This window comes from Sorex araneus, chromosome X, assembly GCF_027595985.1.
Source record: "Sorex araneus isolate mSorAra2 chromosome X, mSorAra2.pri, whole genome shotgun sequence".
Taxonomy (NCBI): domain Eukaryota; kingdom Metazoa; phylum Chordata; class Mammalia; order Eulipotyphla; family Soricidae; genus Sorex; species Sorex araneus.
This window is the reverse complement of record NC_073313.1, coordinates 230,433,879-230,448,259: the sequence shown is the minus strand read 5'-3', so window position 1 is coordinate 230,448,259 and position 14,381 is coordinate 230,433,879. Positions and strand designations below refer to the sequence as shown.

Below are 14,381 nucleotides of genomic sequence, written 5' to 3'. Positions count from 1 at the left end.
CTTCTACACTGCTGGTGGGAATGCCGGCTAGTTCAGCCCTTTTGGAAAACAGTATGGACGACTCTCAGAAAACTAGAGGTTGAGCTCCCATTTGACCCAGCAATACCACTGCTGGGAATATATCCCAGAGAGGCAAAAAAGTACAATCGAAACAACATCTGCACATGTATGTTCATCGCAGCACTGTTTACAATAGCCAGAATCTGGAAAAAACCCGAATGCCCCAAAATGGATGACTGGTTGAGGAAACTTTGGTACATCTATACAATGGAATACTATGCAGCGGTTAGAAAAAAGGAAGTCAAGAATTTTGTAGTTAAGTGGATGGGCATGAAAAGTTTCATGTTGAGTGAAATGAGTCAGAAAGAGAGAGACAGACATAGAAAGAATGCCCTCATCTATGGTATATAGAATATCAGAGTGGGAGACTAATACCCAAGAACTGTAGAAATAAGTACCAGGAGGTTGACCCCATGGCTTCGCGGCTGGCCTCACGTTCCGGGGAAAGGGCAACTCAGAGAAGCGATCACCAACTACATTGTAGTTGAAGGCCATGTGGGGGAAGGGAGTTGCGGGCTGAATGAGGGCTAGAGACTGAGCACAGCGGCCACTGAACACCTTTATTGCAAACCACAACAGCTAATTAGAGAGAGAGAACAGAAGGGAATGCCTTGCCACAGTGGCAGGGTGGGGTGGGGGGGAGATGGGATTGGGGAGGGTGGGAGGGACGCCGGGTTTACGGGTGGTGAATGGGCACTGGTGAAGGGATGGGTTCCCGAACTTTGTATGAGGGAAGTATAAGCACAAAAGTGTATAAATCTGTAACTGTACCCTCACGGTGATTCTCTAATTAAAAATAAATAAATTATAAAAATTTTAAAAAAAAATAAAAAAATAAAAAACTGAAAAAAAAAAAGAGTGAATAGGAGAGGTGGAAGTAAAAAGAAAAGTTTGTAACCACTGAATGGGAACTGATCATAAATGAGAAGAGGGGAAAACTCAAGAACCAAGAGTGATGACTACACCATCCCATTATGTACCTTATTCACTTATGCTTTTGTTTATGTGACTAGTACTAACCAATATATTATTCAAACCAAAAAAAAAAAAAAAAGACAGCATGGATGCCCACCTATGAGATGATCAGACTTCTTCGTCAAAACCCTGAATGAACAGTTCGAGGCTCTTCCTGTTCCTGGAGCAAGCAGATACCATTGGGTTACACTAGCACGCGACAGGGACAAATGGAGACATTACTGGCACCCGCTCGAGCAAATTGAAGACCAATGGGATAACAAGTGATACAAGTGATACACGGCTATGAGAAAATGAAAAAATCTTGCAATTTGCTACAGCTTGGATGGAACTAGAGGAAACAATATAAAATAAAATGAACCAGAAAGAAAAAGAAAAGTACTAGATTACTCACTCATATGTGGAGTATAGAGAGATAAAGTAAAGGATTGGATAGTACTCAGTGGAAATACACCCTAAAAAGTGGTTGATAGAACTGTGATCTGAGGCAGAAACGTATTTCTTACATTATTAATCCCTTTAAAAAATGCAATATTTTGTATGGCAGATTTCACTGTAATGAAGTTACTGATTTAGTAGCTAAGAATTATTTTCAAATCATTGTCTCTCCCCTCTTGTAAATAACAAAAGATTCATTTACTGATGCCAAGAACCTAAAAGGAAACTCAGACACTCACTTTCCTTCTGTCTCTTTGTTTAGTCATTTAAGGATGGATAATTAGTTTTTAATATACAGTTTTATGAATGTCTAAATTTGTACACTGCTCGTGAAAATAGTACTATGGTTAATGTTCACAGTTATTAAAGCCGAACAGAAGTAACTGTGAGAGCAGGAAAAACTGCCGCAATTCCTTCGTAGAGTTCCACCTGGCTTGCTGCCTACCCAGCTGCTCATGCATTTACCTGGAAGAATTATGGGCTGTTCGTTCAGTAGCACCAAAGGTAAACAGGCTGTCTTCTGATCGCTTTTCAGAATACCATGCTGTGTCTGAGGTGTTATTTGGCAAAATATGTTCAATTGACATTTTTACTGCATGAAAGTTAGTTATGTGCTTTATAAAAATGGAAAGGTTAGGAAAACAACTATTCAGTCTTAATTGCACTGTGTGTTTAACCACTCAATGGCTAATTATTTACACATTTTAAATCTAAATATATTTTCTAGGAAGAAAAATAAGATATCCTGACCAGAAAGAGAGTACAGCAGGTAGCATATTTGCCTTGCACATGACTAATCCAAGTTGCACCATATCTGGTCCCCAGAGCAGCATGAGGAGTGATTTTTGAGCACAGAGCCAGGAGTCATCTCTGAGCACAACTGGGTGTGGCCCAAAACCCGAGAAGACAAATAAAAAGAACATAATGTAAATTATGATAGTAGCAAATACTAAGCTGTAACAGGCACTGATCAAATATGACAGGGCTCTTTATCTAAATTGTATTCCTAATTCTCTTGACAAATGCTCTAAGTAATCAGATCAGACAGGTACCACAATGAGAAGTAAGCACTTTTAATGTAAAATGTGACCATGTTTCTATGGCAATTTCAGAGAAATTTCTGATTGGAGTTGCCAGAATAAATAAACCAAATCTACTCAAGAAGTTCAATGCTATTTATAAGCTGCCTCCTACCTCAGCAGAATCACCCATAAAATGAAGGCAGGCCAACTCCACTACATGATTAAGTTGTTCCGAAATCCATCTATAAACTAGTGATGTAGAAGTTTTAGCACACACTTCTACAGGTAAATAAGTCTATAGACTAGTTAATTTCCAGGTGTTATTCTACAAAAAGTCATTTAAGTGACAGCTAGCCTCAAAGTGTAATTGTTCAATCACACTTAATTTCTCTTCACACCTATTCTGTTTTTAATGATGAGGCTGGGGAGATACTATAGTGGGGAAGGTATTTTTGTACCTGGTCAACATGGATTCAATCCATGGTACCACATATGGTCCCCAAGTCCCACCAGGAATAGTTCCTGAGCATACAGACAGTAATATGGTCAGAACACAGATATGTTGGTGAAAATTATAATAATAAATATAAAACAACAATAAATTGTTAATGAGTACAGACCTACAATTTGAGATACCCTATTTCATGACTACCTTAATATAATACACATTTATATGGCCCAGATATATGTGGTATCTAAAAGAGAAGACATGTATCCATCTAAGAGAGAAGACAACCCCCGTACAAACTCAGATATCTGCAGAGGCCTGGAAGAAGTAGGGCTCATGTAAACAACAGGTGTGAGCTCTGTGAAAAGACATGAACACCTGCCAGAGAGCTCTGCCTTTTAAGATACAGTGCAGGCCTAACATAAGACCAAAGACAGGGAAGTTTACAGATACTTTCTAGAGTCATTAATCTCCACTTGTTTTAAATTTCAGAAAAGAAGGGGGAACAAAGAACAATTTTACCCCAAGTCTTGGAACCCAAATTCAAACTCTTCTGCCACTATCTTTTATGTTCAAATTGTTTCTAGCCTAGAAAGAATTCATGTGAAATTCCTGTCTGAGAGTCAGCAAAACAGTACAAGCTCTGGAGTTAAGCAGACTCTGAATTCTGACTCCACAGTATCTGAGAAGAGCTCTGAGTCTCCTCTACTTTAAAGGCCATACTGTGAAGGTTATTTAATTTAATGTATGAAACCCTAGTTTAGTATCCAACTCATAGTAAGCAGCGCTTAATAAACGTGAATAAAATTCCCCTTGTCCTCTGAGAAGAATCATACTTTTAATATAGGACAAAAAATTATCCAAGATGCATCTTTGGAGATGTAGTTCAAATACCTCTACACCAACTCCACATTAATCTGACAGAAGGAGAAGGACCATGGTATAAACAAAATATGAATTCACAAAACCACTAGTTGCATTGCTTCTGTGAAACCATCAGCAACTCATTCCCAACTCCTGTCTTTCTCCTACATACAAATAGCCATAAAATTTAAGTGGTAATTTCTTCCAGCAAATTCAAACTTAAATTGTTTAAAAGAAAATGGGAAAAGTATAATTCTTCAATATATTACATGAAAAGGGATAAAAGTTATGGGCTATTTTTAATATATGTATCTCAGTTCCCACCATCAGCTTTAGGGGATAAACTCTGCTTGCTATTTCCAGATTATTACTAACATCAGAGCTGTAAACAGAAATAAAAAATGTGAACTATCTTAAACATTTACATTTGATACCAAGTACCAAATAGATTAATGTCATAATTTCTCTTCTATATTTACTTTTCACACCTATGTCTGTCCCATCTAGTTCATCCCTCCCTCACTCTGAACCACTAATTCTTAATTTGAAATATGTTCCATTACAAAACAGTACATAAATGTTAGATATTATAAATCTTGCATTTAACTATTCATTTTAAGTCACAACTCATCAAAAAGCAATTAAAACAGATTTGTTGCAATGTCATAGTATTTACAACAATTCACTGCCTGAAAAACACACATACAACATTATCAGCTTTAATACTGTCAAAAATAGTTATAGTAGGCTTCAAAAGGAGAGATAGAGCAAAAGGGAATGCACTGTCACAGAGGCAGGGTGGGGTGGGGGTGGTGGGAGGGATATTTGGATCATTGGTGATGGAGAATGGGCACTGGTGGAGGGATGGATACTCAACATTGTATGACTGAAATGTAAGCACGGAAAGTTTGTAAGTCTGTACCTGTAACTCATGGTGATTCATTTAAAAAATAAAAAATTAAAAAGAAAAAAATAATAATTATAGTGGGCTAGAGTGATATTACAATGGGTAGGATACTTGCCTTGCACACAGCTGAGCAAAAGTTCAATCCAGCACAACATATGGTTCCCTGAGCTCTACCAGATGTGATCTCTGAGCACAGATCCTGCACTAAGTCCTGAGCACCGCAGGATGTGGGGAAAAATCCAAAATACTACTACTAATAATAATAGTGACATAGAAAAGCACAGGAGAGAAATGAACAAATCAAAGAGAACCTACATAATGATGGTATACTCACTTTGATGTATGAGGACCTGAATTGTATTCTCAGCACCAAAAATTAAAAATATAAAGGATAAATAGAATTTAATTTAATTCTCACATTGAAAACTTTCCCTACAGAAGGGATCACTAAGAAAATGATTGCTGGAGGAACCAGTCGGGAAGGGAGATGTGTGCCGAAAGTAGATAATGGGCCGAACATGATGACCTCTCAGTGTCTGTGTTGCAAGCCATGATGCCCAAAAGGAGAGAGAGAGAGTATGGAAAGGAGAGAGTATGGGGTATATTGTCTGCCATGGAGGCAGGGGGAGGGTGGAAAAGGGGGGTATAACAGGAATATTGGTGGTGGTGAACGTGCACTGGTGGAGGGATGGGTGTTTGATCATTGTGTGATTGTAACCCAAACATGAAAGCCTGTAACTATCTCACGGTGATTCAATAAAATTTTAAAAAGAAAGAAAGAAAGAAAGAAAGAAAGAAAGAAAGAAAGAAAGAAAGAAAGAAAGAAAGAAAGAAAGAAAGAAAGAAAGAAAGAAAGAAAGAAAGAAAGAAAGAAGAAAGAAAGAAAGAGAGAAAGAAAGAAAGAAAGAAAGAAAGAAAGAAAGAAAGAAAGAAAGAAAGAAAGAAAGAAAGAAAGGAAGGAAGGAAGGAAGGAAGGAAGGAAGGAAGGAAGGAAGGAAGGAAGGAAGGAAGGAAGGAAGGAAAGAAAGAAAGAAAGAAAGAAAGAAAGAAAGAAAGAAAGAAAGAAAGAAAGAAAGAAAGAAAGAAAGAAAGAAAGAAAGAAAGAAAGAAAGAAAGAAAGAAAGAAAGAAAGAAAGAAAGAAAGAAGAAAGAAAACTTTCCCATTTAGCAGCTGGGGAGATAGTTCAAAGGACTAGAGAACACACTGGCATGCTCAGGGCCCTGAGTTTGATCCCCAGCAACACAAGGATTCACAAGCCTTGCCAGCTATGTGGAGTCACCCACCCCCAACCCCTCAGCACCTCAGTTTGGGTGTGATCCTGCTGGCACCCTGTGCTCCCTGTGCTACCTGGCTCCCTGTTTGGCTGGGTCCAAACACTGGGCTGAGTATCTTGGAAAACGGCTCTCAGTCCCACCGAGCAATGCTTGGAAAATTAAGTCTTTTTTATTTATTCAGAATTAGACTTTCACGAAGAAACACAATTATAATGGAAAGAATTTTCCGAAGATGCAAAAAAATAAATGTCATTGTTTTCATCATCTCAGAAGGAAATTGTTCCCTTAACTAACCATGTTTTCACAAATCGGAGAGGGCAAATTTACTGAAAACATTCATTTCATTAATATACAAGACAGTCTGTTTTCTGACATGATTTTAAAATGCACTATTCTGATTTATCTAATGTTGAAGTAAATGATAATGTGCACTAAAATAATTAGAATAGAAATAATATCTTAAATTGAACTAAATTAGAATGCAATATTGAATGATTCACAATCTTTTGATTGCTCAGTTATGATCATGAACATCACATAGCTTGATTAATATAAACTGTTCCAAAGAATTTTGTTTTGTGCATTTTTCAATGTCAAGTAAAAATAATTCCTAGAAGGGGATATGGGGTGGGGGTGGCGGGAAAGATTGGTGGTGGAGAATGGGCACTGGTGGAGGGATGGGTACTGGATCATTGTATGACTGGAATGTAATCACAAAAGTTTGTAAGTCTGTATCATGGTGATTCATTAAAAAATATTTTAAAAAATAATAATAACTCCTAGAAGGCCAGAAAAAAACTCAAAGGTGAAGCACATACTGAGCATGTGTGAGGCCCTGAGTTTGATCCATGGCACATCATGGACTCCCAAGTACCAATGCATTGCATTGGTGGCCCCCAAGAACACATCCAAACATTGAATGATTAGGCCCATGATGCCACCAGTGGCCTCAAGCTTCCAGCTCCACTCTGTGGAGCCCCTGTAAAAAAATATTTCAAAACTCTTGAGTCAGAGAGATAATACAGAGATTAAGGGTTTGCCTTGCACCTCAGCTCAATCCCCTGAGCACCACCAGAAGTAATCCTTGAGCACAGAGCCAGAAGTGAACCCTAAACACAGCCAGGTGTAACCCCAAAAACAAATAAACAAACAAAAAGCCTCTTGAAAAACTATGGCAAATTTAATTTTTCTCAAGAAAGAACATGTGCTATATATTTGTTGTGTGACCTGGGTCATTTTTATAAACTCATTTTTACTACTCTCAAGTGAATAAACCATAGGAAGAGCAGAGTTAAGATGTCAACTGAAAGGCCTTTGATTTCATCAAGTGAGTGAAACAGTGCAAACCACTTGCCTCTTTCTCTGCCAGGAGGGAATAAAGGCCCCTGGGAACAGCCCCAGGATCAATGCCCACCACAGACCTACAGTTTAACACTTAAACATTATCTGACTCCACAATGACTTTGGACAACTCTCCATGCACCAAAAATGTTTAGAGAAAATCTAAAGATATGAAATCGGTAAAACTCTAGTTAAATTTGTGATATAGATCAGGGTCATCAACAGCTCATTACTGGTATGTGTGTGTATTCACATATGTATATATATGTATATATACATACACTTGCATATTCAGGGAACATTTCTGGAATGATACCAAAAAAAGTGTTAATAGATGGGGCCAGAGAAATCCGGTGAGTAGGACAGTTGCCTTGCACGTGGACAACCTAGGTTTAATCCTTGGACCACATATGATTCCCAATCCCAACCAGGAGTGACCCCTGACCACAGGGCCAGGAGTAAGCCCTGAAGCCCCTTTTAAAAAGTGTTAATAGACCTAAGGACAGTAGAGACACGGGCCAGAAGGATTGTTCCACGGTTTGGAAGCCTGTCTCATGTGCTGGGGAAAAGGCAGTTGGGCTGGAGAAGGGCTCTCTAAGTCAATGATGGTTGGAGGGATTGCTCAGGATGGGCATTGTGTGCTGAAAAGTAGACTAAGGACCAAACATTATGGCTTCTTAATATCCGTATTAAGATATTAAGAAGTAGAGAGAGAGTAAGAAGGAAGGTGCCTGCCACAGAAGCCCGTGGAGAAGGGATGGGGGGTTGAGGGGGGAATACTGGGAACATTGGTGGTAGAAAGTGTGCACTGGTAGAGAGATGGGTGTTCAATCATTGTATGCCTGAAAGTCAATCATGAAAGTTTGTAACTATCTGAAAGTGATTCGATAAAAAAAATGTTTTTTAAGCATAAATAGGTATGAAGCTGGACAATGTAAGTGGATGTGTTAAGTGGCTAGAAGTCTTCCCTTCACTCTCCTAACATCATACCTATTCTAAAAGTAATAATTCACTTCATTCTAACATATTTAATTTTAAAAGTCATGTTTATTATATGATTATTTTACTATTAAATGAGGAAACAATCAGGTTGATATTCTGTGTCTCCAACCTTTTTTAGCCACAAAAAGACATTTCAGGGCCTTAGAGATAATGCAGGGGTTAAGGCACAAGCTGCCTTGCAAGCAACCACCCTAGTTCTGTCCCCAGCACCACATATGATCTCCCAAATACCATTGGGAATGATCACTGAGCACAGAGCCAGGAGAAAGCCCTGAGCACAATCAGGTGTGGCCAAAAACTAAAAACAAAAAAGAAGAAAATAAATTTAAGAAGCCAGGAGTACAACTCAGCCATAGGTCATTGCTTTGCCTGTGTGCTGCCCTGGGCACAGGGGGGAAAAATTTTCAAAACAACGTGTGTGAGAGATACAAGAGGGCTTAAGCACTTCCCTTGCACACAGCAGACTCTGGTTGTCTCCTCTGTGCAGCCCTGGAGGTCGAACAAGCCCTGCACAGAGGAGTCATGCTGAGACCTAGCACTGCAACAAGGTTTTACAAGGAGTGACGCATGGGTCTCCTGAGCACTGCTTGGGAGTTCTAAGTTCCCCAAAATAAAGCGCCAGTATCCAGCAAGAACCCTTCTGAAAGTATAAATCAGTACACAGAACAATTCAATAGTGATAAACTTAGCTGCAAGATTTAGCTCACACTTTGATTTTTTTTACAATAGAGCCCAACAGCTTTTTCTGACAGAATGTTTTATACTATCTCATGATGTTTATTTCACCATACACAGTTCCACATGTAACCTCAAAATCTTTAAACCCAAACGTGTTTCTCAATGTGATGTTATCTAAGTTTCAAAGCAATATATTTTGTAATTTGTAAGATAACAGAGGGAAAAAATGATCCTTTCCTTTTATCCAAATTCCATCAGACTAAGGCTCTCCTTATCACAAACGTAAAAAGTCACAAAAATAACAGGAACTCGTGCCAAAGAGATAGCATAGTGGGTAGGGCACTTGCATGCTGCCCACCCAAGTTCAATCCCTAGCATCACATATTGCGTCCCAAATCCCAGGAGTGATCCCTGAGCACAAAGTCAGGAGTAAAGCCTGAGAACCAAGAGTGGAAACTCCCCCAAACAAACAATTAACAGAACCTACATTTGCAAATATCATCCATTTTTTTTTAATCTAGAAACCTCCTTGATCGTTTCAAATTTCCAGCGCTGGGGAAAAGCCTTGCTGACACCTAAGGTGAGCAGGTCTTACGGCACTGGAGAGTTTGAGTAAGAGACTCGCATTGTGGACCACACAACTTAAACCTGAACTAGGGTTTTAAACATATCAGCAAACTAAGTAAGTGGAATAGTTAAGTAGTTCCGAGCACATCTTTTACAGTCACCTTCGAACTTTTAAAAATATACACGAGCACCTTCAGACTGACTGCTCTCCGCAAATCAATGTAAATCTCAGAGGCTCACGATTATTCCCGCGCATTTACACTGGAGGCCCTTTTCCAAGGACTGTTGGGAGGGTTATGAATTCCTGGATGTCAAGCACCCAAAAGATAAAATCCCAACAGGACACAAGTCCCAAGTGGAAGGAGGACAAAAAAAGATAAGAGAAGGGCACCGTCAAATTTCTAGCTAAAAAGATAGAGTGAAATCCTGCCTCCTCGGAGTTGGGGGCTTAGAAAGCTTTTTCTCTGCAAGCGGCGGTAACCACCAGGATCGGGATGGATGCTTTCCCGTAGTGCTGCCTGCAACGCAGAAACTCTGGGCTCCACCATCACTCTTTACTTTGCCGCAGGGTTCACTGAAAAACTCTGCCTACAGGGAAAGTTCACGCGTCTTGAGATTTTGGGACCGCTTACGTCTGGAAGGATTGAACCCCAACCCCACTCCCACTTCAAGGGAAATATCTTTCCTGTGCGGGAAAATCTACCCTTTGGCTGACGAGCAAAGCACATCCATCCCGCGGGTCTGCATGTATAACGAGTCCTCCAGCCCTCCTTCCAGCAAAGGGTTAGTGATGCTTTCAGAGAAAATGAAGAGCATCCACCAAAACGCCGAGTCGCAAAGCGGAACTTTTCCTTCCCTCTCAAGGGGAAAAAAGTCACTTCTGCTTCTCGTGGCCCAGAGCTTGAGCTTGGGAATCTCCAGACGAAGAAGGCAGGTTTGGCTAGGGAAGGAGGTGAAGGAAAAACAACGCCAAGCCCGCCGCGCCCCCCGGACACCGTGCATCCTACGGGGGCGGGGGGGGTCCCCGATGCACCCCCCCACCCATACCCAATCTCAGTCCCGGGGTTGGCGCGGCCTGGCTTACCTTGATGATGCTGCTGCGCCTTGGGGTCGCCCGCGCCGCCTCCAAGAGGACGGCCTCGCTGTCCGCCGGGGCGCCTGCAGCGCTCAGCATTGCGACCCCGCTGCGACGGTCCCGCGACCGACCCCCGGGGGCCGCCGCCAAGCCGTCCCCGGAGGCGGGGTCCGGGCCCACCCGGGAGTCCTCTTCGCCCCCGGCCGAGTCGGGAGGCGCAGCCCCCTCCCTGGCCGCCGCGCCCTCGGCCATGGCCCGGCGCGTCTCGGGCTCGGCGCGGGGAGACGGCAAGCCCGGCAGCAGCGGGGTCCGGACGCCGGGCACGGTGCGCTCAGGCACCGCGAGGCGGCCTCGCCAGACTTTGTTTCACTGCCTGGCGGCGGCGGCAACAGCAACAGCAACTTTCTGGAGAGAAGGCATCGCTCGGGGTGGGGGAGACGGCCGCGGGCTGAGGTCCAGGAGGCGGCAGTCGGGCGGGCACTGGGGGTGCCAAGGAGACGAGCGCGGGAGAGAGGAGAGGCGAGGAGGAGAGGGAGGTGTCCGGTGTGGGATGCAAACGCTCGCTCCGCGCCAGACAAAAGGCACCGGGCGCTGGCTGGGCGGCCCCGGAGGCCGGACGCGCGCGGCCCGAGAGGGGCCCGAGCCCGGCGACCGCGGCCCCGCGCACCCGCCACCTGCCCGCGGTCCGCGGCGCAGCTGCCCCAGGAAGTGCAGCGGCGGCGGTGGCGGCCTCCACTCCGCTCTGTTGTGACAGGGAGGGAAAGACTTGTTTTGACAGCCCGTGGGGATTGGCAGTCGCCTGAGCCTCTGAGGAGCCTCGGCTGGTGGAGGGGGGCTCGGGCCGACCAATCCCCAGTGCGGAGGGGTGTGCCCGAGCGCGAAGAATGGAATGTGTGCTGCAACTGGGAGCTGGCCCGGCCCCGCTCGGGGACTCGGGAGACCGGGTGAGCGCGCGCGCCCTGGGGCGCATCCGCAGGCGCTCCCGGTATATTTTAGCAAGTTTCAATATTTGAAAGGACCCTGGAGATGCAACAGAACCCAAGGATGGGGGGAAGAGGGGGATGTGGAGAAAGAAGGAAAGTATCATCTGCGAAGCAACGTAATTTGGAGGATAAGGAGTGTCCAAGCGTTTAGAGTGGCAGTGCCCGATTGGCACCGTCAGACTCTCGTGCCAATGCGTACGAAGATAAACTAGAGTTAATCGACACCCTGGTGTGATTTGTTGATGAAAGAATCGTCAGTACAATCTGCAACGTCTATAAATATAACGTGGAAAGGGAATCCCATTAAAGAGGTGAGGGTAATAGGAGTTCCTAATTCCTATGAATTCCTTCTGGAGAGTGACCACTACCTGAAATGAATTTGCTAGAAGTTAAGGACAAGATGGGAAGGAAGATTAAACCGCCCCCCCCCACACACACACACATGCATACATACACACACTCTCTAAAACACACCTATTTTGACAGTTAAACCTCCGTTCCAGATAAACATATATAAACCTATATAAACTTTGGTCGTTGTCTGCAAGGTAGCAACAACTGAAAAAAAATTTTGGATGATGCATTAAGTCATTAAAGTTAACCAGAGTTTTTAGAGAATTGCAAGTGTTGATTCCTGGTAGGACAGAAGACTTGACAGTTTGCCATTAGAACGTATATATATATATATTCTATTTGTGCTTTATATACATGTATTCATATATATAAAACCTCATTTGTAACATAAAAATTTTTTCATTCCTTTCATTCTTTTGTGTTTTTATTTGATTTTAACCTCACCCACTGATTCTCAGAAGTTACTCCTGACTGCATTCAAAAATTACTCCTTGCGGTGCTCATGGAACTATATGGGATACCAGGGATTGAACTTGGACCAGTCACATGCAAGGCAAGTGTCCTACCTGCTATACTATATATTCAACCCAAAAATATATTTTCATCATTAATTATTTCAGATTTTACTTTCTCCTTTGGCAAAAAAATATGAGAAACTCTTCTATATTTCAATCCCAGAATTTGTTAGAATCTCAAAATTGTAGAGATTTATATGTCATCCAGGGTAGCCCTTTCATATCCAGATGAGATGAAGGCCCAAGGAGCCTTCATTTCTCATCTGCCAGTGAAAAGTTGAAGTTAGAACCTGTCACTTAACTCCTGCACTTATCTCCTCATTACTTTCTCGGTATCCTGGGACAGAAAAGCACCACAAATAAATCAGACCTTGGTTTCAGAGTTGACCCTGACCAAGTTTTAGGGAGCACTGAAAATGCAGTTTATTTTTTGCGCATGTAAATACAACAGCCAGTAATGAAAATTCTGTAGCGGAGCAAACCCTGGTTTTAGAACCAATACCACCCTCTAGTGAGATTCTGAGAACTGCATAATAGCAATGTTTTCTTTTTTTTTTTTACTCCTTGATATGTTTATGGAGAGTAAATTCAATTAAAGTTTCCTTTTCTACTAATTGACCCATAAACTAGAAAGAAGGGTATCCAGACTTTAAAAAACTATTTATGTCCTTCATCTCCTGATAATTCCCATCTCTCTGACTTAGGAAAATCTTTTACGTGTTAACCTCTCAAATATCAGCCTATCAATTTTTCTTTGACAATTAGCTATTACTCTCTTTACTTCTATCTTCCTCAGCTGTTTTCGACCTTCATTTTTCCCTAATAAAAATCAAATTATGTAGTTGTTCTCTGAAATATATAAAACTATACTGACCTTGGACTGGAGCAATAGCACAGCAGGTAGGGCATTTGCCTTACACTTGGCCAACCCAGGTCCGATTCCTCCATCCCTCTCAGAAAGCCTGGTAAGCTACCTGTAGGGTATTTGATATGCCAAAAACAGTAACAACAAGTCTCACAATGGAGATGTTACTGGTGCCTGCTCAAGCAAATCGATGAACAACAGGACAACAGTGCTACAAGTGCTACTGGCCTTACTCATTATCTTGTTCTATTATATTAATGTGGCTATAAGAATTACCCATCTACAGGTTGTGTGTAATTCTGGTTATAATTGATATTCTCAGTACTAAAACTAGTTTAACGTTACTAATTCTAACATCATGGATGAAGGAGGAGGAGAAATAGCAGAAGCAGCAGGAAGAGAAGGGAGGAAAAGAAGCCAAACTATAGAGTATATGGAGTAAAAATTTTTTACATTTCATATGACAAGACTTAGTCCTTTATTCCATTTCTACCAGCCTTTTTTTCTTGTCCTATGTAAAGTGTTCCGTCCCACCCCCACCCCCTCTCTTTCCCTCCCTCCCCCTCTCCCTCTCTCTCTCTCCCCCACCCCTCATTGCATGTAAATTCATAAAGCATCTTGTCTAACGTATTTTTATTTGAGAAACCAGTGAAACTCCAGTGATAGAGGCCAACTTTGCGGGATAGACTATAAGGTCTTATCCAAGCTGCCCCACATGTCAAATCTGATCCCAACATCACTGCCATCTACTTTATGCAAAAAAGTAGACTATTCAGGTGTCTGTCCATTAATACATCCCCCTCGGGAATCATTCCATGTGATTCCTGAGTAAGACATTTTTCTGGCAGCATCAGTTCTATTGGAATAGAAAGTGTGTGTAGGACAAGTATCTTCTTAAGACAGATAAGTATGAGTTGATTTTCTATATATTAACTTACTTTGACTTCCAGAACTTGGAACTTATGCCATGACTATGTTCTCCATTGACACAGAAGCCACAGAGACATTAATG

The 14,381-nt window shown here is 42.0% G+C and overlaps 1 protein-coding gene across 1 annotated transcript in view; it reads right to left on the bottom strand.

Annotated features, from left to right (window-relative positions):
• The window catches only part of PLCL1 (phospholipase C like 1 (inactive)), a 363,413-nt gene extending 352,050 nt beyond the window's left edge, over window positions 1-11,363 (bottom strand). The window contains exon 1 of the mRNA XM_004601252.2: window positions 10,662-11,363. Coding sequence (XP_004601309.2) covers window positions 10,662-10,904 — 243 coding nt within the window. The 5' untranslated portion in view covers window positions 10,905-11,363. The remainder of the gene's footprint in view (window positions 1-10,661) is intronic.
• Between the last annotated feature and the right edge of the window lie 3,018 nt (window positions 11,364-14,381).